Raw genomic sequence first — 24273 nt, forward strand, 5'->3', positions numbered from 1 at the left:
ACACCTTATACTTGTTTAATCATGCTAAATTGATAATTTGGTACTAGAAAATCACTTGCCATAATATCAAACACAGTTGAAAGATATTTGGTTCATTAAATGAAGCTTAACATTGTCTTTGTGTTTGTTTTTGAGTTGCCACAGTATGCAATAGACTGGCATGTCTTAAGGTCAATATTAGGTCAAAAATGGCAAAAAAGAAACTGCTTTCTCTAGAAACACATGAGTCCATCATTATTTTGAGGAATGAAGACTATACAATGCTTGAAATTGCCAAAAAAACTTAAGATTTCAAACAAAGGTGTACACTACAGTCTTCAAAGACAAAGGTCAACTGGCTCGAACAAGGACAGAAAGAGATGTGGAAGGTCAGATGTACAACTAAACAAGAGGATAAGTACATCAGAGTCTCTGAGAAATAGACGCCTCACATGTCCTCAGCTGACAGCTTCATTGAATTATACCCGCTCAACACCAGTTTCATGTACAACAGTAAAGAGAAGACTCAGGGGTTCAGGCCTTATGGGAAGAATCGCAAAGAAAAAGACACTTTTGAAACAGAAAAACAAAAAGAAAAGGTTAGAGTGTGCAAAGAAACACAGACATTGGACAACAGATAATTGGAAAAGAGTGTTATGGATCTTAACCCCATTGAGCTGTTGTGGGATCAGCTAGACTGTAAGGTGCATGAGAAGTGCCCGACAAGACAGTCACATCTATGGCAAGTGCAACAGGAAGTGTGGGGTGAAATGTCACCTGAGTATCTGGACAAACTGACTAGAATGCCAATGATCTGCAAAGCTGTCATTGCTGCACGTGGAGGATTTTTTTATGAGAAGTACAATTAGAAATTCTAATTGTAATAGTAATTATTCATGTTATTAATGCCCTGACTATAGTTTGTGATCATTTGAATGCCACTTTGGTGAATAAAAATACCAATTTAATCGGTACATTATTCCAAACTTTTGGCCGCCAGTGTGTAGATATATATATACATACATGATATTTATAGATATTTATGTACTAATGTTTCTATTGAATCTCCTTTGAAACAGTTTAAAATTAAGTGTTTGGATTTACAAAGGTCTTAATTGTACCAAGCCTTTCTTCCAGACACAAAATCTATACACCTGACTCTATCACAACTTGGGAGATCCAGGCACTCAGCTTGTCTCCATCCCATGGTAATTTCCCTCTTTAATATTACAATAATGAAATTCAAGGAACTTCACAAAATGACTCTACTTTTATTGTTTACAGGTTTCTGTGTGGTGGAGCCTATTGACCTTCATGTATTTAAGCCTCTGTTTATTTCCTTGAGGCTTCCCTATTCTGTCAAACGCTTTGAACAGCTGGCTATAGTTGTGGTGATCTTTAACTATGGCAAGTTGGAACAAGAGGTTCGTTTAAATGGACTAATTCAGTTTGTTTTTTTAAGTGGCAAATTCACTGTACAGTTGAACAACATTAACATGCAGTGTTCTAGCTATTACCAGGTGCTACAGTAACACAGAACACATTCATTCTTATTGAAAACCTCTCTGAGTGTCATATATAAATAATTCATTCTGTACTGTGAATTGACTGTAGGCTAACATGAATGTACATATGTACTCACTACAGGCTACACAATTTATCATAATAGTTTTTTTTATGTTAAAATCAGTAGATGCATAACATTAATATATCTTTTTAATGGCTTTTGTTGTCAGCTTATTGTTCATATGAAACAAGTGGAAGGTCTTTGTTCACCCGCAGCATCGTCTACATCTTCCTATGTCAGAATCAGTCTGGACGCTGAGTCCTCCCAGACTGTGACTTTCCCTGCTGTTCCCATGGTAACAGGCGAAATCCCCATCATTATTGAACTTTATGAAACAGAAGACAATAAAACAGTGGATGCTATTCAAAAGATGCTCTTGGTCAAGGTAAGAGAAGGAACTGGGAGAAGACACAAATTCTTCTCATGTCTACTTGACAGTTCATCACCCTGTTGTTGTTGTTGTTGTTGTTGTTGTTGTTGTTGTTGTTGTTGTTGTTGTTGTTGTTGTTGTTGTTGTTGTTGTACTGCAGTGGGATTTTAGTTATTCAAATATTTTTCATAATTTTTCTTCATTTCACAGAATGAGGGAGTGGAATTAAGAGACGAACAAACTTATTTTGTTAATCTGGATGGTGAGATTGTGCATTTGATAGGTCTTCACAAATACACTGTGGTCCTTAAAACTTTGACAAATTGTACACACATCTAAAATGGAATATATATATATATATATATATAATCTGGTATTTTAACCACAACATGTTAAAATATCTTGAATTTCAAACATCAGGTAGGAGTGACAAATTCTTCTTTATCGATGGATTTTTCCCAAACAACACAGTTCCTGAAACGGACTTCAACCTGTTTGTCAAACTAGAAGGTCCATAGCTAAAGTTTCCATTTTATTCAAATTGTTTTGAATGCTTTCAAATTTGCAATTTAAAAAAAATATTTAAAATATTTCATATTGCAATACACTTTTTGAAGAAACTGGCATTTTTTCAAATACAGAAGAACTATTTGGCCAGTCTACTGCTGTTCCCTTACTCTCACCATCCAAAGTGGAAAATCTGATCCGGGCACCTAAAGGCTGTGGAGAGCAGACAATGATTTTTATGTCTCCTACTGCCTTGTCAGTCCGCTACCTGGACAAAAGTAACCGCTGGCTGGAGCTGGAAGCAGGGTCCAGAGACAAAGCACTGGATTTCATTGAGAAAGGTATGAGTGTATGAGTCAACTCACAACCCTTCATGCAACTTAAGAGAGAAATAAATACATGAAAAATGCTTAATTGAACACTATTAGTGGAAGTAATTGAGTATATGTAATCTGCTGTTAGGTATCATGTTGCCTAATGTTTAATGAAAGGAGTGTAAATTGGTTATTAATGCACTTAAAAAAAGATTTTCATCAAAACATGTAACTAAAAGTAATCGGATTAGATCACTTAACAGTGTAACCTACAATATTATGTTACTGATTAAAACGGTAGTTGTATAATTTGTATTCAGTAACAGATTACATTTCAGTAAGTAATCTACCCAATGCTGAACACTATTCAGCTGTGTCATACTGTACCCTGTTCTGCATTTGAAGGTGTTTGTCCTGTGTTTTGGCAGCTTATGAACGAATTTTGACATTTCAAAAGCGTGATGGATCCTATGCAGCTTGGCTAGAACGTCCATCAAGCACTTGGTAAATTTTCATTTTGCAGTATACCAATCATGCAAATATGTGCAATAAATAAGTGCAAACCACCGCTGCGTTTGCCATACCCCATAACAATATTACTCAATGGAATGTTGCATGCTGGTTTTTTTTCAAGATTTTGCATTCCAAACTATTAAATATGGCTTCGTCTATGGCGTCTGTGCACCTCTCATCAAATAATGTAGGTTAACTGCACTTGTGGTGAAAGTGTTGTCTCTCGTGGCTGATCGACAGCTAGAAACTAGAGAACAGAGAGGAACAACAGAGAAGCTTATTTCACAGGAGGACATCCGCAAAGCAGTCACATATCTGATTAATACACAGAGCCAAGATGGGTCTTTCAGTGATTCTAATCCAGTCTATCACAGGGAAATGCAGGTCTGAATACACTCCATAATTTACCTAGTAAACCCAGGAGATTTACAATGACGCTTTACTCTGTCAAACACTGAATAAATCAACATGACAAACATTGCAAAATAGGATAAAGATTAATTGCATTCCTGTGGTACTACAGTGAATGTGCTCTGATATTTAGTGTTTCTGGTTCAGGGTGGTGTTGGAGGAGTTGAGCAAGATGCCTCTTTAACAGCTTTCATAACCATAGCTCTCCACCGCTCCATCCCTTTCTTGGATAGAGAGACCGATGCTGTGGTAAGAACAAGTGATTGTACAATTAATATTCCTCTGAGAAAATATAAACAGAAAGCATTTTAGAGACACTGATTGGGATGCCAAAAATTTTATTTTTGTTAACCACACATGTTGTTTAATGCTTACTAGGAGAAAGCCATCTCTCATGCCACTGACTTCCTCCTTAAACGGGTTGAAGAACTAAAGAGACCCTATGCCTTAGCCATAACAGCATACTGTTTGTCTACCTGCCTTAATGACCAAACTCATGCACTATCATTCTGGGAGAAACTCAAAAGTCTGGCAAGACAAGGTAACATAAATTCTATCCACATTATCAAAGAGTTGGAAACTTGGAAAAATGTATAGAATAAGAATATAAGCAATTTTAAACAGTTTATACAATGACTCTATGGAAATTACTTCAAAACTGTTGGTTGCCAAGCTACAAGCCACTAATAATTTAAAGTAGTTAAGATAGAGTCATGGTGCCACACAATAAACTATCAGCCTCCATGGACAGATTTGATGCAAATTGTACACCACATTGACTTTGTTTACAACTTTGTTTATGATTTATTAGGGACATGAAACATTTTCATGAATTCAGTTTAAGCCAGTCAGCAATAAGTAAACAAGATATTCTTGAGAACTGTAAATTCTGCTTTGATTATTTGTCTGCTGAAAAGGTCTAAATGCTAAATGCTATATTAGTCATTGCATCTCATGTTATCTCTGTAAATTCTTTCCTCTCATCTACTCTGATGAACCAATAAGAGGGAGATTGTCTTGTATGGAAAGATGATGAGAGTATGCGAATGGTAAAAGAGGCTGAAAGTCGCCGGGTGCCCCCTGGAGTGGCATTAACAGTCGAGACCACAGCATATGCTCTCCTGACTGCACTAGCACTTAAGGACTTAAAGACAGCACATGCTGCTGCCTGCTTTTTGTCATCACAAGAGAACTATGAAGGAGGCTTCAAATCAACACAGGTAAGCCAGTTCTGAAAGTCATGTGTCATCTTCAATGATTTTTAAGCCTTTTTTTGTTTTTTGGTAAATTTTGTAAAATACCTATTCAGGGCTTACAATTATGGTTGGTCTGCTGTCTCGAGGCCAGTGTGAGAGAGTTTTGGGCCAGTTGAAATAATTGTCACCTAATAGATCCAATGCTGTCTCTACATTTTACATTTATAGATCCAATTTTGACAAAATTGTTTGACTTGTGATATTCTTGGAAATATATCATTAAAAATGGATTGAAAATTACAAATCAATCAGTAATCTTGTAGCTAAAGCTTTCCAGCAAAACTGTGTTTGAACACACTGTGGCTATAATGAAGTTAGGTTATAGCTGTAAAATATTCAGCTATTATTGCTAAATTAGAGCCTTGTATTTTTTTTATAATAAAAACTTGATATATGCACTGGCGGCCAAAAGTTTGGAATAATGTACAGATTTCGCTCTTATGGAAAGAAATTGGTACTTTTATTCACCAAAGTGGCATTCAACTGAAGGACATCAATAACGTGAAAATTACTATTACAATTTGAAAAAAATAGTTAAGAACTTAGGTTCGTTGCCCTCAGCAGACCCCAAAGCAAGACCTCAGGGCAGTTGTTTATAAAAAAAAGAAAAAAGAAAAAAAAAACCTTGACGGTTTTGCACCCAGCTTTGTGGACGGGTCACGTGAAACATCCACCTGTACCCTCCTGATACCCCCACGAAAATGCTCCATTCCCGCCGCCTCTGGTGTTTCGGGAGTTAGCGGTTTCCAGCGAAATGTTAGGTGTTCCGTTGCTTCCTGCCTTAGTCCAGGACACGGGACACTTGACATCCCCTCAACAGGAAGTGTCAGAATCGATACCCATCTCAGAGAACCTGGCAGCGTGGAAACTACTGCCAGGTGGTTCTATGTGGGTCCTAAGAACAGTAGAAAAAGGTTACAGAATTTAATTTGTTCGCAATCCTCTGCGTTTCAACGGCATGGTTCCCACTACCATGAAACCGGAGCAAGCATGTTTACTGTGGAAAGAACTGCAAAATCTCTTGGTTAAAGGGGCCATAGAACATGTTCCCCTTCCAGAGAGAGAGTCAGGTTACTACAGCAGATACTTCCTGGTTCCCAAGAAGGATGGTGTGTTGCGTCCAATCTTTGACTTTCGAGGCTTGAATCGCTCCGTGGGCGTTCAAGTTCAAGATGCTAACCGTCAAGATGGTCGTGTCTCAAATCCAACATCGCGATTGTTTGGTCACGATCGATCTCATGGACGCGTACTTTCATATAGAAAGTCTGCCACAACACAGGAAGTTCCTGAGGTTCGCTTTCGGGGGCGAAGCTTTCCAATATCAGGTTCTTCCATTCGGTCTAGCCTTATCACCCCGCACATTCACAGAATGTATGGATGCAGTACTGGCTCCTTTGCGACTCTGGGGCATCCGCATTCTGAATTACATAGGCGACTGGCAGATACTAGCACAGTCACAAGAACTGGCATTACAACACAGGGATATCGTCTTAGCTCATCTGGTTTCTCTGGGGTTGAGGCTCAACGCCAAGAAAAGCATCCTCTTTCCCACTCAGAAAACTACCTATCTGGGGATCGTATGGAATTCGATCACAATGCGGGCAAAATTCCTGAGATCATCCGATAAAGATCTTGTCTTACCTGAGGCGAGGAGTAAAGGAAAGCTTTCTTGGAAGAATCACAAAATTTTCTTGTTCCCAGACTTTACGAATTCGACAAGAGAGAAACATGATCGATTCAGGGAATGCAATCAACGGAAGATCGTTTTTGCACTGATGTTCCCGGCCAAACTGAGAATAAATGCGGATGGCTGCAGTATTTTTATGCCACAAGCAAGCACTGTCCTTCATCAAAACATTGGAGTGAGTAAGCCATTTGGTGTTTCTCATATGAGTGGATTGACTCGCTGTAATTATTCTTGGCTGTCTGAGGAAGCTAGGCTATTTTTGCTTCTTTTTTTGTGTTGGTTCCGCCAAGCGGCTGGAGTTTGTTTGGTGGAGTGACACTCCTTCAAGAAACTTTTGCATTGATGGGAGATCGTTTTTACACTTAAGTTCCCGGCCAGTGATAAGGATGACCGGGAAATATCTACATGCCTATAACAAGCGATGTCTTTTATAGAGTTGATGAACTGAGGAAATCATGGTGTGTTTCTTATGAGGCTTCTGAGTCAACTCAACTCATTAAATATACACTTAACCATCCCGTTTCTTTTTGTACCACCTAGCAGCTGGAGTTTGTTTTGTGGAGGAACATACCTTTGGAATAGCTGTGGATGAATCTGCTTGTTATTTGTGCTTATGCCTTCTATTGGCTGGAGTTTGTTTTACAAAGTATTTTCTGTTATGTAATAAAAACTGTTTAGAAGCACCTGGCTTGAGCAATCCGACAGCAAATTTGTTGCGGGGGTTGTTCTGGTTGGCGCTGTCGTGCACGGGGTTAATGCACATGTTTTTCTTTTTTCTGTTTGTTTTGTTCGCGGGGAAGTTCAGGGTTTTATTGTTGCTCTAAAGTTGAAATGTGGATGTTGATGTGAATTTTGTTTTTGACAATTTATTTTTAGATTATATCAAAGTGTCAAATGTTAATATGAGTGGATTGTCTCTCTCCACGTGGAATGTGAATTTGTTGGGGCACCCTATAAAAAGAAGGAAGGTCATTTATTTTCTTAAATGTAAGAAATATGATATAGTGTTTCTTTCTCATCCCCCGGTTGTATACTCATCTTTCCCCACAGGAAGCTGAAACATTTGGGAAGATATTTGGGAAGACATGTCTGGCCTGGAAAGTAGAACATAATTTAGGGAAACACCATCAAATTGAGCAGTAGCATCAAAAACCACAAGTATTAGATTAGGTTTCTGAGGGTGGTACACACTGAAAAAGGGCAAATATCAGTACTCTTTGCCTTCTTGTACTGGTGGAGCAAGTCCTGCGTGGTGGCTATCTAGCACTTTCTGCATGAATTCCAATAAGTGAGCTTTCATTTCTGGACTTTTCTCAAGTGTGCGGCTCTGAGACTTGAATCGACTCATAGCATACAGTCTGTTGTTTGGCAAACACCGCTGTGGTTTTTGAAACGGTAGTGGCACTACCCAACTGTAGAATCTTGGAAGAACTCATTCTCCATGGTCCTGAGAAAACTAAGGTCCTCTATTGAGTGTGCAAGTTTATTGTCATTCTTGGTATGACAAAACACTGCCTGGCCAATGTATGCTTTGTTAACCCCTTTCAAGCGGTTCTCACAGGGACTGCTTTCAACGGATAAGCTTTGTCTGGGGAACTTATACTTTTCCTTAACCGACAAGTGACTTTCACATGGGGGAAAATAGCTTGACCTGCCACTTTCGTGATTATATGTTTTCATACTAGTGACCTGCGTGGGCCGATGTGGATTGCCTAGACATACGTCACCAAATATTACCCAGCCCAAATCCAGCTTTTGCATAAATGCAGCATCATGTTGCCCATCAATTTGTCTGCAGACCTTGTGCACTCTCAGTAGGTCTCTGCCTATTAGCAACAGAATTTCAGGCTTTTCATCAAGAGGTGGTATTTCATGAACTATGAGCTTTAAGATGATGATGGCTGAAGGCTACTGCCAGAGTAGGAATTTCATCCCTGCTATCAGGAATCATGTTGCACTCCAAAAGTGTGGGTAGTGGAAAACTCTGTGTACCGTTAACAGGCTCTACTGTGTAGCCAGCAGCATGTTGGCCAGCTGCTTAAGCTGTGCCTGAACCAGTCTTTAACATAAACGTGACGGTAGGGCCTCCTTTGTTGAACATGTCAAAGAATTCTGACCGTGCGAGTGACCTATTACTTTGTTCACCCAGCATGGTGTACATCCTTTTGCCTTTGCTGCGATCACCATCTGGGTATACATTAACCAGGCATATCTTTGAGCAAGACTTTCCCCTAAAACCTCCGCCGCATACCTCTGTAAATGTGGATGAAACAGCAACGTCAGACATTTCTTCTAACTCCCCGCCATGCTGTGTAGGGGAGAGAGAGGGCTTAGTAAGCCAGCCATGATGCTTGACCTGGATGAAGGGCTGATGGTTGCTTGTCACTTTTGCATTTAGTGCATTGCACATTTGAATCACAATGCTACGTGCATGTTTGATGTGCAGCATTTAAAACAGATGTTGTGTTATCTCAGTATCCTTTTACTTTCATCCATTGTCATTTCTCTAAAGCCTCTACACCTTTGTAGTGGGTGTGGTTTGTGATGTATAGGACATTGCTTGTCTGGGCTCTCAGCAATGGGAGTAGACTTAGGAGAGGGAATGATGTCTGTTTTCTGCACAGAGACTATTTTATGGGCATTGCTATGACTCTCACCGAATCTATCTCATTTATTTGAGAAAGTAGAGGATGAGGTGAGATGGAAGCTAGGGTTATTGCGAGCTTTAGCTTGTCTGCGCAGAAAAGATAGAGAATGGGGGAAAATAAAAATATGTATGTCTGTTTCTAATAAGAGCCTTCCATTATCCATTTCTCTTGGAGCACATATGGAAGCTTCTCCACTATGGGGTTAACGCCGCTGGCAGTGTCAAAGTATGACAACCCTGGCAAGTATCCTTCTTCCTTCGCATATTCGACTTCAGAGAGTAAATTACTTAATTCCATTTTTCAAGTTTACTAAACAGAGCACTTTCTATTGCCTCTGGTGACCCGTACATCTCTTCTAGCCTTTGTCATATAAGATCTAACCCGGCGGACTCTGTACCTCACCATTTAACTAGGAGATTCATCTCTTTTCCTGCTGTAAGATCCAAAGTATCAATAGCACTAAGGAATGATGATTTCCTTGCTAGATAATTCTCTGGTCTATCATCAAATCTGTAAAGGCCTGATGACACCAACTGGCTTCTTGCCAGATATTTTGCCAAGTCTCTTGAGGCAGTATCACCAGAGTGATAAGCCGGACTGGTTAGATAATGACTCGGGTGTGGTAAATAAGACAGGCTAGCGGGAGTGTTCATAGCAGTAAGTGATGGACTTGGGGGAGGTAAATGGTCGGCATGTGTATTATAAGTGGAATCATTAGGCAATAAATTACCCTTTCGTGGTGGAAATTTATTTTCCATCATATGCTCTGTCTCTGATGACAGAGCATATGATGATGAGTCAGGGGGCTTAATTTATTCCTTTTTTTAAGCTGTGTTTGTATGTTTTATCTTTGGAATCAATAAAATTGTTAATAATAATAATTGTTGAGCCCTGGCCTAAGTATTTTAGGTGTTTCTTCCCAATAAAATACATTTATAGAAAAAGGAAATAAGAAATGACCATATTCATAATATCTATACTTACAGGACACTATCATGGCCTTGGAAGCCCTCTCAGAGTATGCACTAAGTATACCAAAACCTACCATTACTTCAATCAATGCCCACTTCACTATTCCAGGAAGGTCTGAGATGGAGAAGTTGTTTTTGGACAACAATGAAAAGAAAGTGGAAGCTGAATTAAAGGTAAATCTCTGAACCTGCCACATCTAGAGGTTGATACTGACATTATACACTGGTCAGCTGTTCATCAGGTGCATAGGTAACTGCCAAAACCGGTTGGGCGTTATTGCCAGTCACACCTCTGCCAGTGCCTTCAGTCCAGCTGCACACTAAAATAATTTTAACACACATACTGTATATTGTTTACATCTTATACTTTTGAAACAGTATATAAACATTCCTCACAGTTTCTCAGATTTTTGCTTATTTAAAAGAAAAGGAGGGAGAAGTTGAAATGTATTTTTGAGAAAATCAACATTATGTCACAAATGCTGTCCATTGAGCTAAGTATTGAACCAGTTATTGGTCCATTTACACCAGTTATGCTTGATTAATAAAGATTGATTCTGATTAAATAAAGAATTAGTAAAAAATTGTAAAACAATACAAAAATCTATAATTGCACAAGATGTTTACATACTGTCAATAAACAAGATTTAGATAGGATCATTTAATTCTAGATGAGGATATAAAGTCACCTTAAAATCCAATCTGCTTCCATGTCATTTGGCCTATTGTCATCCAGGTGTTGCTGTAAGCTCACATGTTCGTATCTATAACAGTAATCATTGTGAATTAATTCTGTCTCGTTTTCTATTATTTTCTCCCACTAAAATTGTGTCTTGCTTAACTTTCAGCGACTTGTGGGAAACGGCATAGATGCAAAGATTTCAGGAGAAGGAAAATTCAAAATGAAAGTAAGCAGCTCATAAATATGGTGCATTGTATGTTTAATTCTGGCAATTTATGGTGTCTTAAAGATGGCAGGTAAATTGTCTGAAAATTGGTATAAAGAAATATACAATGTATACATTCCTTGATTTACAGTATGTATTTATGCATCCTATATCTACTTAAACCAATTTTTGTTGTCTTACCATCTTTCATAAATGGTCCCTATTTTGTTAAATGTTGTTATACTGTAGGTGGCAAAGGCATATTTTGCTCTTAAGGAGGACACCAACTGTGCTGATGTGTCAATAAGTGTTACTGTAGAGGGGAAAGTGGAATACACAGGTAAGTTCATATTAAAGTTCAGACCTTATATTTATGTGTTTATTCTTACCTAATTTATGCGGAATTATATGTCTGTAATAATTGTTCATCTGCTCCATAAGGCTTGCAAAAATATAAAAAATTAATAAATAACCGTGTAACAATTCTATTTATTCTATATATATATATATACAGTATATATATATTATTTTTTGTTCCTGGGTAGTACGTGTTATTTTCTAATTGCTGACGAGTTCTTTGAGGGGAGGAACAAACAATTTATTAGAGCTCTAGATAAGGAGTTGGCAGCCTTCAATACCTTCAAGACTTCTTCCCTAAGCTGTCTGAGGCAAAGGTCAAAGCCGCAGTCTTCGTCGAACCACAGATAAAGATGATCCTGGAGTGCAATGAATTCCCCAAGAAGCTCACTAGTAAGGAGAATGCAGCTTGGAACAGCTTTGTCGCAGTGGTTCGGGGCTTCCTGGGCAATTACAAGGCCGAAAACTTTGTGGAGCTGGTTGAGATTCTGGTGAAGAACTATGGCACAATGGGCTGTAGGATGTCCCTCAGACATTCATATCCTTGATGCTCATCTTGATAAATTCAAGGAGAACATGAGAGCGTACTCAGAGGAGCAAGGCGAGCGCTTCCACCAAGATATACTGGACTTTGAACGCCGCTACCAAGGACAGTATAACGAGAACATGATGGGAGACTACATTTGGGGGCTGATTCGTGAAAGTGATTTACAGAATAATCGTAAATCTACTCACTTCTAAATCATTTGTAGTCATTTTTGTATTACTTTAGTATAAATATTTAAGAAATGTTCATTTGGATTCATATGTTGTTTTTTTCTGACTTTATGTGAACGAAAAGATACAAATTCACCTGTTTACTCATTGGAAATAGGTACATTTAAAAATATCACTGTCCTGATCACAAAATCAAAGTTTGTGGGGAATAATATCCATTTTCTATATTTTTGAGGCATAAGGAAATAACAATTACTACCCAGGAAAAAAATTGTGTTGTGTAATAAATACAAATAATAATAAAAGTTGTCATTCCAGCTCAGGTACAAGAAAATTATAATTACTATGAGGACTATGAAGAGGAGGAGAGGAAGGAAGAAGAAGATATCCCTCGCTCTGGCATTGAGTGGTTTGATGCTCGAAGCAGACAGAGAAGAGACACCTCACAAAGCACCCAAAATGAAGTGACGTACAAAGTGTGTGTCAGGTGAGAAAAAAAATTCACAGCACCTCTGTCATACTTTTCTCATTCTTTTCCTTGTATTAATCTCGATTTTTTTGGGGGGTAATTAACATCATCTCTCTTCTCTTACAGTCATGCTCAGGGGAGGAATCTCTCTGGAATGGCCATTGCTGACATTACTCTACTTAGTGGCTTTGATGCTGACAACACAGATCTGGACAAGGTCAGCCATAGTCACATCAAATATTAAGCATTAAACAATATAGCAAAACTGATTTCCATGATATCAAAATAGGAGATTTTAGTCCATGTCTATTAGCTTTGAACACATATCAGTGTACTTCTAAAAGTTGACAAAATTAGGCTTTTTTTGAAGTATTCAAATCTATAGTCTCTTTCTGTTTTCTTGGAGAATGGACCAAAAGGTATGGATAGCACCCCTTGCACTAAACAATCAAATGCTCTCTAGAATGAGAATGTCCCACCCCTTATTATGACCTGACTAGCAAGTAGCCAATCATAGTTTATGACTGTGACATCTATTGGCTATTTTTTTATAAAGACATATCAAAGAGACACCTCTTGATATGTCTCACTCAAACTTCTTGTTTCAATAGGAGATATGTCAACACAGGAAAGTAAAACTGCACTCATCAAGTGATTGCATGAGGCATTTAATATGCTATGCACTATATGTATTGCCCAAAATGTCTTTTAAACTAATGAGTATTCTCTTTCTTCCATAATTTCTGTTTCTCTCTGATTTTGGACTCTTGACATTCTCTCCTACAGCTGAAAGACCTAGTCGATAAATACATTTCTCACTATGAGATCACACAAGGAAGAGTCCTGTTGTACTTCAATGAGGTGATGTCCACCAAAACAGTCAATATGTAAATTATTCTACCAATTTCCCTATTTTACAACATTCTCCAACATTACAACTTCTCCAACCCCTCAGATGGAGGAAAAAGAGACCTGTGTAGTTTTTGGAGCAGTCCAAAGCATGCCCATTGGTTTAGTTCAACCAGCTCCTGCTACATTTTACGATTACTACGAGCCAGGCAAGCAATTCTTCTATTTCATTTGCTGTGTATTAGCCTTGATAATGGATTGATGCAGGGCAGAATTGTAAATGATCCAGGACCTTATAGAGATACTGTTACAGAGATACTGACAGCCACGTCTCTACATTAGGGGCAAGTAGGGCTAAGCCCAACAAGTCGCTTTAGTGCAATTTTCATGGCATCATCAAAACTTTATTTTAAGAAATAACATATTTTCCACAACTATAAATTGTTTTGTGTCCATTATCCAATAAAAAAGTATATATATATTTTTAGAAATTCTATTATTATTAAGGTATGTTGCATAAAAGCCTTTTAATCACTCTCATTTGCGATGCATGGGGTTAGCCCTTCATCCTCAATGTTAATCAACGGAGATCTGGAGAACGTTATGCGCATGTGCAGGAGCATTTAATGATGGCTTGAGGGGCTAGTTTGACTTTGCCCCTGACCCAACCAACGGCTTCGATCATATTTATGTCAGCTGTTGACATGAGCACCAGAAGTTACCGATCTTGACTACAGACCTGCGTAGTGAACCTCAATAGCTAATTTTTTTTCTTCTAATGTGGTGTTGTTTGGATTGGTTGAGCACCTTTCATCATTTCATTGCATTGTGTTGAAGTGTTGTGTTGTTGATGCATTGGTTTGTATTAGATATCAATGACTGCTAAATATTGGTAATCTGTTGTCGTTTTGACGAGTTTTGTATCCTGTTCATTCGAATTAGTGAAATAATATGCACACGCATTGACAATTTGCTTATTTGTGGTTACTTTCATGGCCACTTGAGCTTTTTGAAGTGGATGTGCCTTGTGCTGAGATTAAATTATTAGGGATGTTTGTGTGGCATCCTGTTGAAAGGTTGCACAAAAAAAATTATTTATTCATCACAAATTTCTGTCATTGTCTATTTTTATCAGTCATACTATTTTACATTTCATAAGTACTAGGGCATTGAGGGGCGTAGCATCTATCATAATGGCACATACATGACAGTAGATTTTATGATAGATTTTTGACTCCCCGTGTTTGAGTCCAGTGAAACCAATGAGTTCTAGTGTGAAACATCTACCTGTCAATCAACCGTTGGTTTTAAACTTTGCTGGTTAAAGCACATACACACATTCACAAGTTCACAGAACTTCATAGTCCCTGGTGTGAACATAAATTGTAACATGAGAAGCACATCTGCGAAGCTCAGTTAACACAGTTACTCCACTAAAATAACAGACAATTCTGCTCTAAACATGATGTTTGTGCTTATTAAATGCATGCATAATTGCCTTAATTGCATTGTTTGTGTGTTTTTTCTTTTTGTTATTATGTAGTTGCGCTTTATGCATTAACACACTGAAGTAATGATTGATGTATGTAGTCATGAAATCAGATACCCTCTACTCAGAATCTAAACACAAAAGATGTTACAGGGTGTAAATGATGATGGTGCCAGTTAATACGCATTTAATACGCATATTAAAACTAGGGAATAAACAGGGCACATGCACAGCGGGAATGTGAGGGTCAAAACTGATGCACTAGATTAAAATGTTTTTATTGTTTCTTTTTATCTCTCAATATGAAAGACAGAATTTGGAATTATTCATTAATGTTTCAAAGGTCTGTCAAATAATTACATTTACATTACATTTATGCATTTGGCAGACACTTTTATCCAAAGCGAATTACAGAGCCCTTATTACAGGGACAATCCCCCCGGAGCAACCTGGAGTTAAGTGCCTTGCTCAAGGACACAATGGTGGTGGCTGTGGGGATCAAACCAACGACCTTCTTATTAACAGTTTACCAGTTATGTGGTTTAGACCACTACACCACCACCACTCCAAAAATAATTGATTGTAAAGTGATTGTTTGTGCCCCACACAAAATTATAACCCTGAGACACCACTGGATACTGATACTCATGCTATTTATAGTTTGTAGGACTTTAAATATTAATGATACCAAATCACTTTAAATTCTGTTCACCGAATGGTTCTAAAAGGTAAATCTGTATTATGATATATGATTGTTTTCTTCAGCGTGACATGCCACCTAAACATTCCGCATTGCTGTCACAGACAGGAGGTGCTCGGTGCTCTACAGTGCCCCCAAGAGGAGCAGGATGGTTTCCCTACTGTGCTCAACTGATGTGTGTCAATGTGCAGAAAGTAAGCTTTCAGTCATTTTTTTTACCATTCAAACATATAAAACAGTTAGCATTATCTACACCGATCCGAAGATCTTATACGGAAGGATCTGATTATGTCGTTATAAAATCTGATGACCTATGTGTTCACAGGAAGTTGCTTCACAGAAAGGAAAACACTGGAGATGAACATCACCAAGAAGGACAGATTTGATTATGCTTGTTACCGGTCTAGCATTGATTATGGTTTGTGACCCATATACAGATTTACAAGAAAATATTATCGAAACTAAATTATTTTCTGAAGATTCTAATTTTCTTCTCAGAAAAATAAAAAAATAAATAAACTCTAGAGATCAGGCATTTAATATTTCTTACTGTTTTTTATGATAGCTCTTGAGGTCATCGTGGATTCACTTGCCGAAGAGAGCAACTTCGTACTATACTCAACAACTGTGAGAGTGGTCCTCCGAACCTGTAAGTAATCAAAAGAGTTCTTTCACTATTGTTTTACTCAATTCTCCCATGTTCATATTACTCAAAAAACTAATGTAACCAAGGGAACTTAAATTAAAGCAGCTCTAAGGAACGTTGTGCTCTCTAGTGACATCTGTGTTTGAAACTTAAAATTGCTAGCAATTTGAGGAAGAACACTTTACTTGAGTTGTGTTCCGGTACTGGTCATCTGCGTGGATGGATCTCATGATTTTTTTATTAATTTTTTTCTCCCCAATTTGGAATGCCCAATTCCCAATGTACTCTAAGTCCTTGTGGTGGCATAGTGGCTCGGTGGACGACGAATCTCAGTTGCCTCCGCATCTGAGACCATCAATCCTCACATCTTATCACGTTGCTTGTTGAGCACGTTACTGCGTATATTAGCGCTCATGCTATTCTCCACGGCATCCACGCACAACACGCCCCACCGAGAGCAAGAACCACACATTATAGCGACTGCGAGGAGGTTACCCCAAGTGACTCTACCCTCCCTAGTAACCGGCCCAATTTGGTTGCTAAGGAGACCTGGCTGGAGTCACTCAGCACGCCCTGGATTCGAACTCGTGTCTCCAGGGGTGATAGTCAGCGTCAATACTCACTGAGCTCCCAGGCCCCTGGATCTAATGATTTGAGCTTACCTGGACTTCACCTGTGTGTGATCATCACTAGGTGATATTCAGATCTGGAGTCATAATGCTCTATTTAATGTTGATATTACAGTATGTTATTCTATAAAACATTTAAAACTGAAATATGACTTATATTGATGAAGATAAACAACACTCTTATTTACATATTTTTAATGAATAAATGAATTAAGAACATCTATGCACTCCACACAACACTGTAAAATAAAAACATAAAACGAAGATTCAAGACTGATGTCAATGAAATATACTTTATTAAACATGAAAATAATATGTAAAAATATGTTTATAATGATTTGTTTAGCAGTAAAGTTCAAATAGATAGATGGTTCCACACTAAACAAATTAATATGTATATTACTGTGCTATGAAATCAGTACTTTTTAATCAACTTGAGATGATTATGCATTGTAAACAGACAGACTATATGCCAAAAGACAATTAGCGATAGCCTGTGCATTTCTGCGACTGGGGCAAAAGAAATGAGAAAACATCAGCACACATTCTCAGGGAACCTGTAAACTACAACAATGTTATAAAATACTCAAAAGTCATGAATATTAGTAAATATGCTATGGTAACTTCACCGGACAATGTAGATACATCACAATTGGTTAACACACAAGTATTGTTCGATTCATACGAGCATATCCAAACATTATAGCAATAAAGCACTTTGCCAAACAGATAATAGATAAACATTCCTCCAGACTGCAGCGATGCTCTCTTGAACTTTGTGAAAGTGACTGACTGAACTGAACAGTGTAGTTTCCGAAGCCGAAACATTTGACAGATGGTACTTCTTTTCTGTGTTTAAGAACATGATGTAAGGATGAACAACATACAGTACATAAGCCTTTGATTTTGTGCCAAATCCAACCAGACAGCTCATAATACAAACCATTTTTGTTGGCTTACCATTGTGAATCGGGCAAAGGTTGTTTTGACCTTGTATTTTAAATTCAATCAATAATGGCATTTTGTTATTTTTTTAACCAATCTTCTGTAGTGTCCTTTTAAAGGGGTAGTTCACCCAAAAATAAAAATAAATATTTCATAATTTACTCACCCTCGTGCCATCCCAGATGTGTATGATTTCTTTCTTCTGCAGAACACAAATTAAGATTTTTAGAAGAATATTTCAGCTCTTTTGGTCCATACAATGCAAGTGAATTGGTGCTTCAAAAAGCACATAAAGGCATCATAAAAGTAACCCATATGACTCCAGTGTTTTAATCCATATTTTCAGAGGTGATATGATAGGTGTGGGTGAGACAAAGATAAATATTTAAGTACTTTTTTGCTTCAAGTTGTTCTCTCTGCCCAGAAGGGGGCGATATGCATTAAGAATATGAATCACCAAAAATGCAAGAAGAAGAATGTGAAAGTGTTCTGTTTCTCAACCACACTTGTGTCACTTCAGAAGATAAAGATTTAACCACTGGAGTCTTATGGATTACTTTTATGCTGCTCTCATGCTCCCATGCATGCTCTCACTGCTACAATCAGGCAGGCGGTATCGCAGCATCAGGACCCGCACCAGCTGACTCCATGACAGCTTCTTCACCCAAGCAATCAGACTTTTGAACACTTGACATCTCATGATCAAAATACATTAGCACTGCACTTTATTAATCTTACACTGGACTGTCATAAATTATATTCTCTCTTAACAACACACTGGCAACTGACTATCAACTGACAGCCTGAATGTCAAAACAGCACAATACATCCTACTGTATATTTTTTATATATAAATGTTTACTGTATACTGTGTATTCTGTATTGTGTCTATTGTATACTGTACATTGTATATTATTATTTGTAAATTGTGTTGTGTGTAATTATATGTATATTATATGTGAATTTTGGAGCTTAACATTTTGACACCCATTCACTTGCATTGTATGAAAGTACAGAGCTGGCATATTCTTCTAAAAATCTTAATTTGCATTCAGCAGTTGAAAGAAAGTCATACACATCTGGGATGGCATGAGGGTGAGTAAATGATGAGAGATTTTTTTTTTAACTGTGTTGATATAACTAACAAGTGTATTTTTAGCTTTACTTAATCCATTTGTGTTGCGACAATACAAATATTTTTGTTTGGTTAACTGAAACTGGGCAGAGGATTTCTAGTTCCCAGCATGCTTTACATGGGACTTGACAGGGAGAGTTCATGTTGAAATCAAGGTATTCATGCTATTACCTTTTATTCAATTAAGCTTTAAAGCTACACTATGTCTTTTTTCTTTTATTAAAAAATAACAAAATGTTATTAATGAGAGAGTGCAACAAAAATCCATCTTCCAAACCATGTCTTTACCAAAATACGCTTTGATAATCCTATAATAATGCTATAATATTATAAATATTTTAGAGCTGTCAGGATGGATTTCACGGGGAATTGCATACATTCGTCGGCCATCAAATCCATACACAGAGAAAATAAGATCCAGCTACTATTGCGCGTGTGTGGAAGTAGCTGAAGATGAATGCTTGTCGAAAAAAATTGACCATGGTTCATTCAAAACGGCAAACCTCAGGAATCACTTTGTAAAATCAAAGAAACCCCGAACAGAGCACAGTCTACAAGCAAAAAGGGAGAGTCCGTAATAAAACCCAAATCAACATCGGCTTGGCTTTTCTGAGGTGGCAACAACTCTGAGATCTGAAAGGATTTAGAAGCGACCCAGAAATAGCTTTTTTCTTACTCAACAGGTAAGACATTTTATTAATATGGTTTATGTATAGTTGTGCCTCGAACCATAGTCATCCACACAGAGGAGCAGAGCCAAAGCACAACCAAAACAATGTCCTTCCGCAAGACGCAAGCAGTTTTATTTTTTAACAACTAGAGGGCAAATAGTCAGATAGTGTAGCTTTAATAATAAAGGAGTTAATTGTCATCATTGTCATTCTGTGATCCTGCTTGTCGAATAGCCAATGACTGACAAATACTGATTACATCTTGGATAAGTTTTCTACATTAAAGTTTTGCACCTAAAACACCCAACCAGCATTGCAAACCATGTGCAAACCGGAGCATTGTGGCCAAGTTGCACTCAGTAGTGTTTCCCACATTTATCATGCTAACATTTTCAGTCACTAGCTAGCATATAACAGAAAGAGTTTCATTTGAGTTATTTTGAAATGTAAAATTTTGTTAGGTTTAGGTTAGGTTTTAGTGTGGGTAGAACCTGAGGTAAGGACTGTTTTTAAGCTTGTTATTTTACAAGATTTTCACAGATAAATTTATTCTGACCATCAGTGGGAGACATGACTGTCAGACCAGACAGTGTGCGGGTGTTTGCCAAGAGGAAGCACTGCAAGGGTGAGCTGAAACAGGGGAACATGTATCTTATCATGGGCAATGATGGCCCCACCAGAGACTCTAATGGAAAGTAAGTAGTGATCTAAATCTTACAAGACTAAACTGATTTTCGGTCTAGCAGTGAAACACATTATAATCCATGACTTTGCATCTTTATAACAAATATGAACCAATTTTAAACAAGTAGTCTCCAAAATTGTTACATGGCTCATGAGAAAAGATGTAATGAGTACTGCCCAAGGTATACCTCAGTTTTTACACGCACACTCATGTATGCATAAAGGGTGGGTGATGTAAATTTTATCATCAGCAGAGTGCTCGAGCACTGTACATGGTTGGCGATTTTTTGAACCACGCATTCTCCATACGCACAGTCTGCGCATGTGCCTGGAATGGTTTCATTGGTGGGTCCACTAATAATTAGGTGGCAACACTTGCAGTTGAGCCAAAGACTATTTAGCCAAGACGGAGCACTGGTATTAAAATGTATGGAAGAAATTGGAACACCCGACCAATATGGAGGGTGTAGAAAAGGTCCCACCTCACAGGTAAAAGAGACAATTAACTTTAAGATACAGATATTGCCTGTAAGTCAACTCGAAAAAGTGTACTTAGATTAGCTGCAACAGCTTGAAAAAACGTTTTTTTTTTGTTCTTTGAAAAATATATGTTCTTTGATCGTAATCTTGACCAACCATTTTGGAGATTTCAGTCTTTCCCCATTCAAGCAGATAGGAGCTGTACTTTTACGCAGCTTTTATCCATAGGAAATAGCTGCAAAAAAATAAATAAAAACATGTTATCTCTCTGTCTCTTTCTCAGCATGCAGTTCCTGTTGGATTCAAACACATGGGTTGAGCAGAAGCAATCACCTGACACATGCAGAGCATCTGTCAACAAGTTCTACTGCAAGGAACTGAAAGATTTTGTGAAAGAATACCAAGCTGATGGATGTAATCTGTAATCTGTACCTCAATTTGGGGCCATTTAATTATTCCTTACAGAACAAAATCTTTGATTTTACACTTAACCTCAATTCCTAATTAAACTAAAATCTCTTTCCCTAACTACCTGAATTAAAATAGCTTTTCTTGGTTGCTACATATTATGATGACTGAAAACCATGTAATATAGATATGTTCATGTTATAATGTCTCATTATGGTAGTGCTTTGCTTTATGAAGGAATGGTCCTTTATCCTTTATAAATGTATATTTTAAAATTTGTTGTTCACCTTGCCAATACCTTAGAAACAAACATCAATCAAAACTTTTATAACTGTTAAGATCACAAATTATCAGTCAAAAGCAAAATCTTGTGTTGGTACTGTCTTATGACATCCCATGTGTTTAAAGAGACAGTTCAGCAGATCACCAATCAGTGACCACACATATATAAATCAAAACATAGATTTAAGTTTGCGAAAACTTTTGGAGCCTGTTGGTTAGCTATAGTGGGGTGATTAAGTGGGCTGATTCAGCTTCCTAGCATACATGTATTTATTATTTTGGAAGACTCCCTTTCTCGCTCCCACACTTAACAGTTTAGAGTGTGAGAGGGTCCTCTGTGCTCAGGGTAAACTTGGAAACATCTGCAGGTGTGTGGTGGGCAGGGGAGAGTAAGTGTACAACAGTGCACACACACTGATGAAGGGAGGCTGAAAGGGTAGTGTGTCAAAGAATCCATATGAAGTGGCCAAACACAGAGCTGTACCTAAGTCAGAGAAACTAGTTTCATTAATTTCACCGCTTTCAGCTTGAAAAGAGATACTTTTCTCAGGAGGTGTTATCTAGTATCAACAATCAAATACTTGGGTTCTCCTGTCACATTTACAGGATAAGATAATATGCAAGTCCTTAAATTACAATAAAATAATAATAATAATGTACTAAATGACATGATCAAGTAGACAGATCAAAATTCAAATGCATTCTCTAACTCCACAATATTATCCTCTGGGCTGCTGCATTCCCCAGAATCTGGAACCAAGAATGTATTACTGTAATCTAGGACATTGACAAATTCTGTCCAAATATGCCATGTATGAACAGTAAACTATTGAAGTTCTATGCCATCAAAATTACCAAAATTAACATCCAAATCACAATATTATAGTATGACGAGGAGGAGGGCGTGGCCGGGCCATGAGGGTGCACGCCTGGTGCTGAGTGGCTCAATCAGCGGGAGAGAGATAAGAGGAGTCTGGGATGCCAGAGAAGAGAGAGTCACACACAGAGCTGTGTGTGTGTGTCTTCAACGTTTGTTATTATGTTCCAGTTCAGTTAGATATTAAGTTCTAATTAAAGTCTTGTTGAATGTTGATCCGGTTCCCGCCGCCTCCTTTCCCAAACCCAGTTACATATTGAAATAAAAAAAAATATATATATATACTGGTCTGTTACAGAGCACATTGGGTGTGAGGTCTACACACAAACCAAGAATTAACTAAATTAAACAAAAATCCAACAGAGACTCTGCAGGTGGACTTTTGAAAGAATATTTCAGTGCAGTGTACAACAGTGGTTCTCACCTTCATGACTCCAATGTCCCCCATTGTCCAAGACAATATAATTGAAAGTGCCAACAAATTGGCAAATATATTTCCTCTGGTACTTCTGCTGTATTAATGACAAAGCTGCTTGTTTTCAAAACCTTTTTATTACAGAAACTAGGAGGGTCAATAGATTCAAATAATTAATTACGATTGAATTTGTGTTTTAAGAACTGTGTGTTCTTCAATAAAAACAAAAGGTGTTGAAGGGAGTTAAAATAAGATATATGATATCAATTTACATGTTGTACTACAAAAATAATTATGATTTTCATTTTATATTATAATATAATATAACCTATTATAAATAAATTTACAGTAAGTCATTCTGCGGCCCCCCATGTTTCAAACCCAAAGTGTCAAACAGACCCTCCACCACAAAGCCTAACCTATGATCCTCAGCTAGCTGGTCTTGGTGATATGTTCACAAACCAAAAATGCTCAGCAGCCTCCCGATTAGACTCAGTTAGACCAAAAAAAAAAACAATTAAAACACAAAGGGGAAATTTTAACAATGCATAAGTTGCAAATTTTTTTTAAAAATTGTTACCTCAAGGATCTATTTCTATAAGATATAACCCATAAAAATGGCTTTCATTTGTGTAACCTAATTTAATTTAATTAAACCAGTTATTTTAACTGTTACCACACAAAGCACATATTAAGTTACCTGACAATAATTTTGTTTACCATGTAAAACTGAAATGCTGTTAATAAGTGTTTAGCAGTCTAAACCCTAATTCATAATGACAAACAGCTTCACTGAGTCTTTGAATCTGTTAGAAGGTGGGGGACATAAAGAGGTGAGAGCGCTAAAAGTCAAGGAGCAGAGTAACAGACCCAGCACTTATACGTTCATATTATTCTAATCTCTGAGAGTTGGTCCAATGTAAGCAATATAGAAGCCATCACTTCAATCAGGCTCAGATCAATGCCCGCTTTGTTTGTGCTGTCATCATTAAACTTCACATTACGTTTTAATCAATAAAAGCTGCACAAATATGCAGACTATGAAAAACATAGTTTCTTTTGGAAAAAAGGTAAAATCCTGTAAATGCTCATGCATCTTTTAGCATCACTTTGACATACTTGTTATGCATATCTTGAATGATTGACTCTATCCAGCAGGACCTTGCCAGCACAGCTTAGCACAAGGACTTTTATACTGTAAATAGTTACAGTCAGTGCACCCCTTATTCTCAATGCTACAAGACAGCAGCTCAGCCCAAAGGAGATTAAAAAAAAATTATTAACATAAAAAGGATGTCAAAGTTTGCTTCTCACTGTTTTCTCTGGTAACACATATTTTGAAGTGTCAAAATTGATACCCATCTCAGAGAACCTGGCAGCGCGGGAGCTACTGCCAGGTGTTTCTATGTG

At 37.6% G+C, this 24273-nt stretch overlaps 1 protein-coding gene across 1 annotated transcript in view; it reads left to right on the forward strand.

Moving 5' to 3' along the window:
* The window catches only part of LOC127657806 (complement C4-like), a 34983-nt gene extending 12293 nt beyond the window's left edge, over positions 1–22690 (forward strand). Inside the window, exons 19-41 of the mRNA XM_052146721.1 lie at positions 1117–1187; positions 1264–1403; positions 1716–1931; positions 2127–2178; positions 2337–2426; positions 2558–2764; positions 3166–3241; positions 3442–3634; positions 3809–3910; positions 4040–4202; positions 4667–4881; positions 10239–10397; positions 11072–11131; positions 11360–11450; positions 12503–12671; positions 12780–12870; positions 13440–13514; positions 13609–13711; positions 15796–15885; positions 16017–16109; positions 16257–16340; positions 20280–20412; positions 21165–22690. Coding sequence (XP_052002681.1) covers positions 1117–1187; positions 1264–1403; positions 1716–1931; positions 2127–2178; positions 2337–2426; positions 2558–2764; positions 3166–3241; positions 3442–3634; positions 3809–3910; positions 4040–4202; positions 4667–4881; positions 10239–10397; positions 11072–11131; positions 11360–11450; positions 12503–12671; positions 12780–12870; positions 13440–13514; positions 13609–13711; positions 15796–15885; positions 16017–16109; positions 16257–16340; positions 20280–20412; positions 21165–21306 — 2815 coding nt within the window. The 3' untranslated portion in view covers positions 21307–22690. The remainder of the gene's footprint in view (positions 1–1116; positions 1188–1263; positions 1404–1715; positions 1932–2126; positions 2179–2336; positions 2427–2557; positions 2765–3165; positions 3242–3441; positions 3635–3808; positions 3911–4039; positions 4203–4666; positions 4882–10238; positions 10398–11071; positions 11132–11359; positions 11451–12502; positions 12672–12779; positions 12871–13439; positions 13515–13608; positions 13712–15795; positions 15886–16016; positions 16110–16256; positions 16341–20279; positions 20413–21164) is intronic.
* Positions 22691–24273: the final 1583 nt, after the last annotated feature.

Source organism: Xyrauchen texanus, chromosome 17 (assembly GCF_025860055.1).
Source record: "Xyrauchen texanus isolate HMW12.3.18 chromosome 17, RBS_HiC_50CHRs, whole genome shotgun sequence".
NCBI classification, from domain to species: domain Eukaryota; kingdom Metazoa; phylum Chordata; class Actinopteri; order Cypriniformes; family Catostomidae; genus Xyrauchen; species Xyrauchen texanus.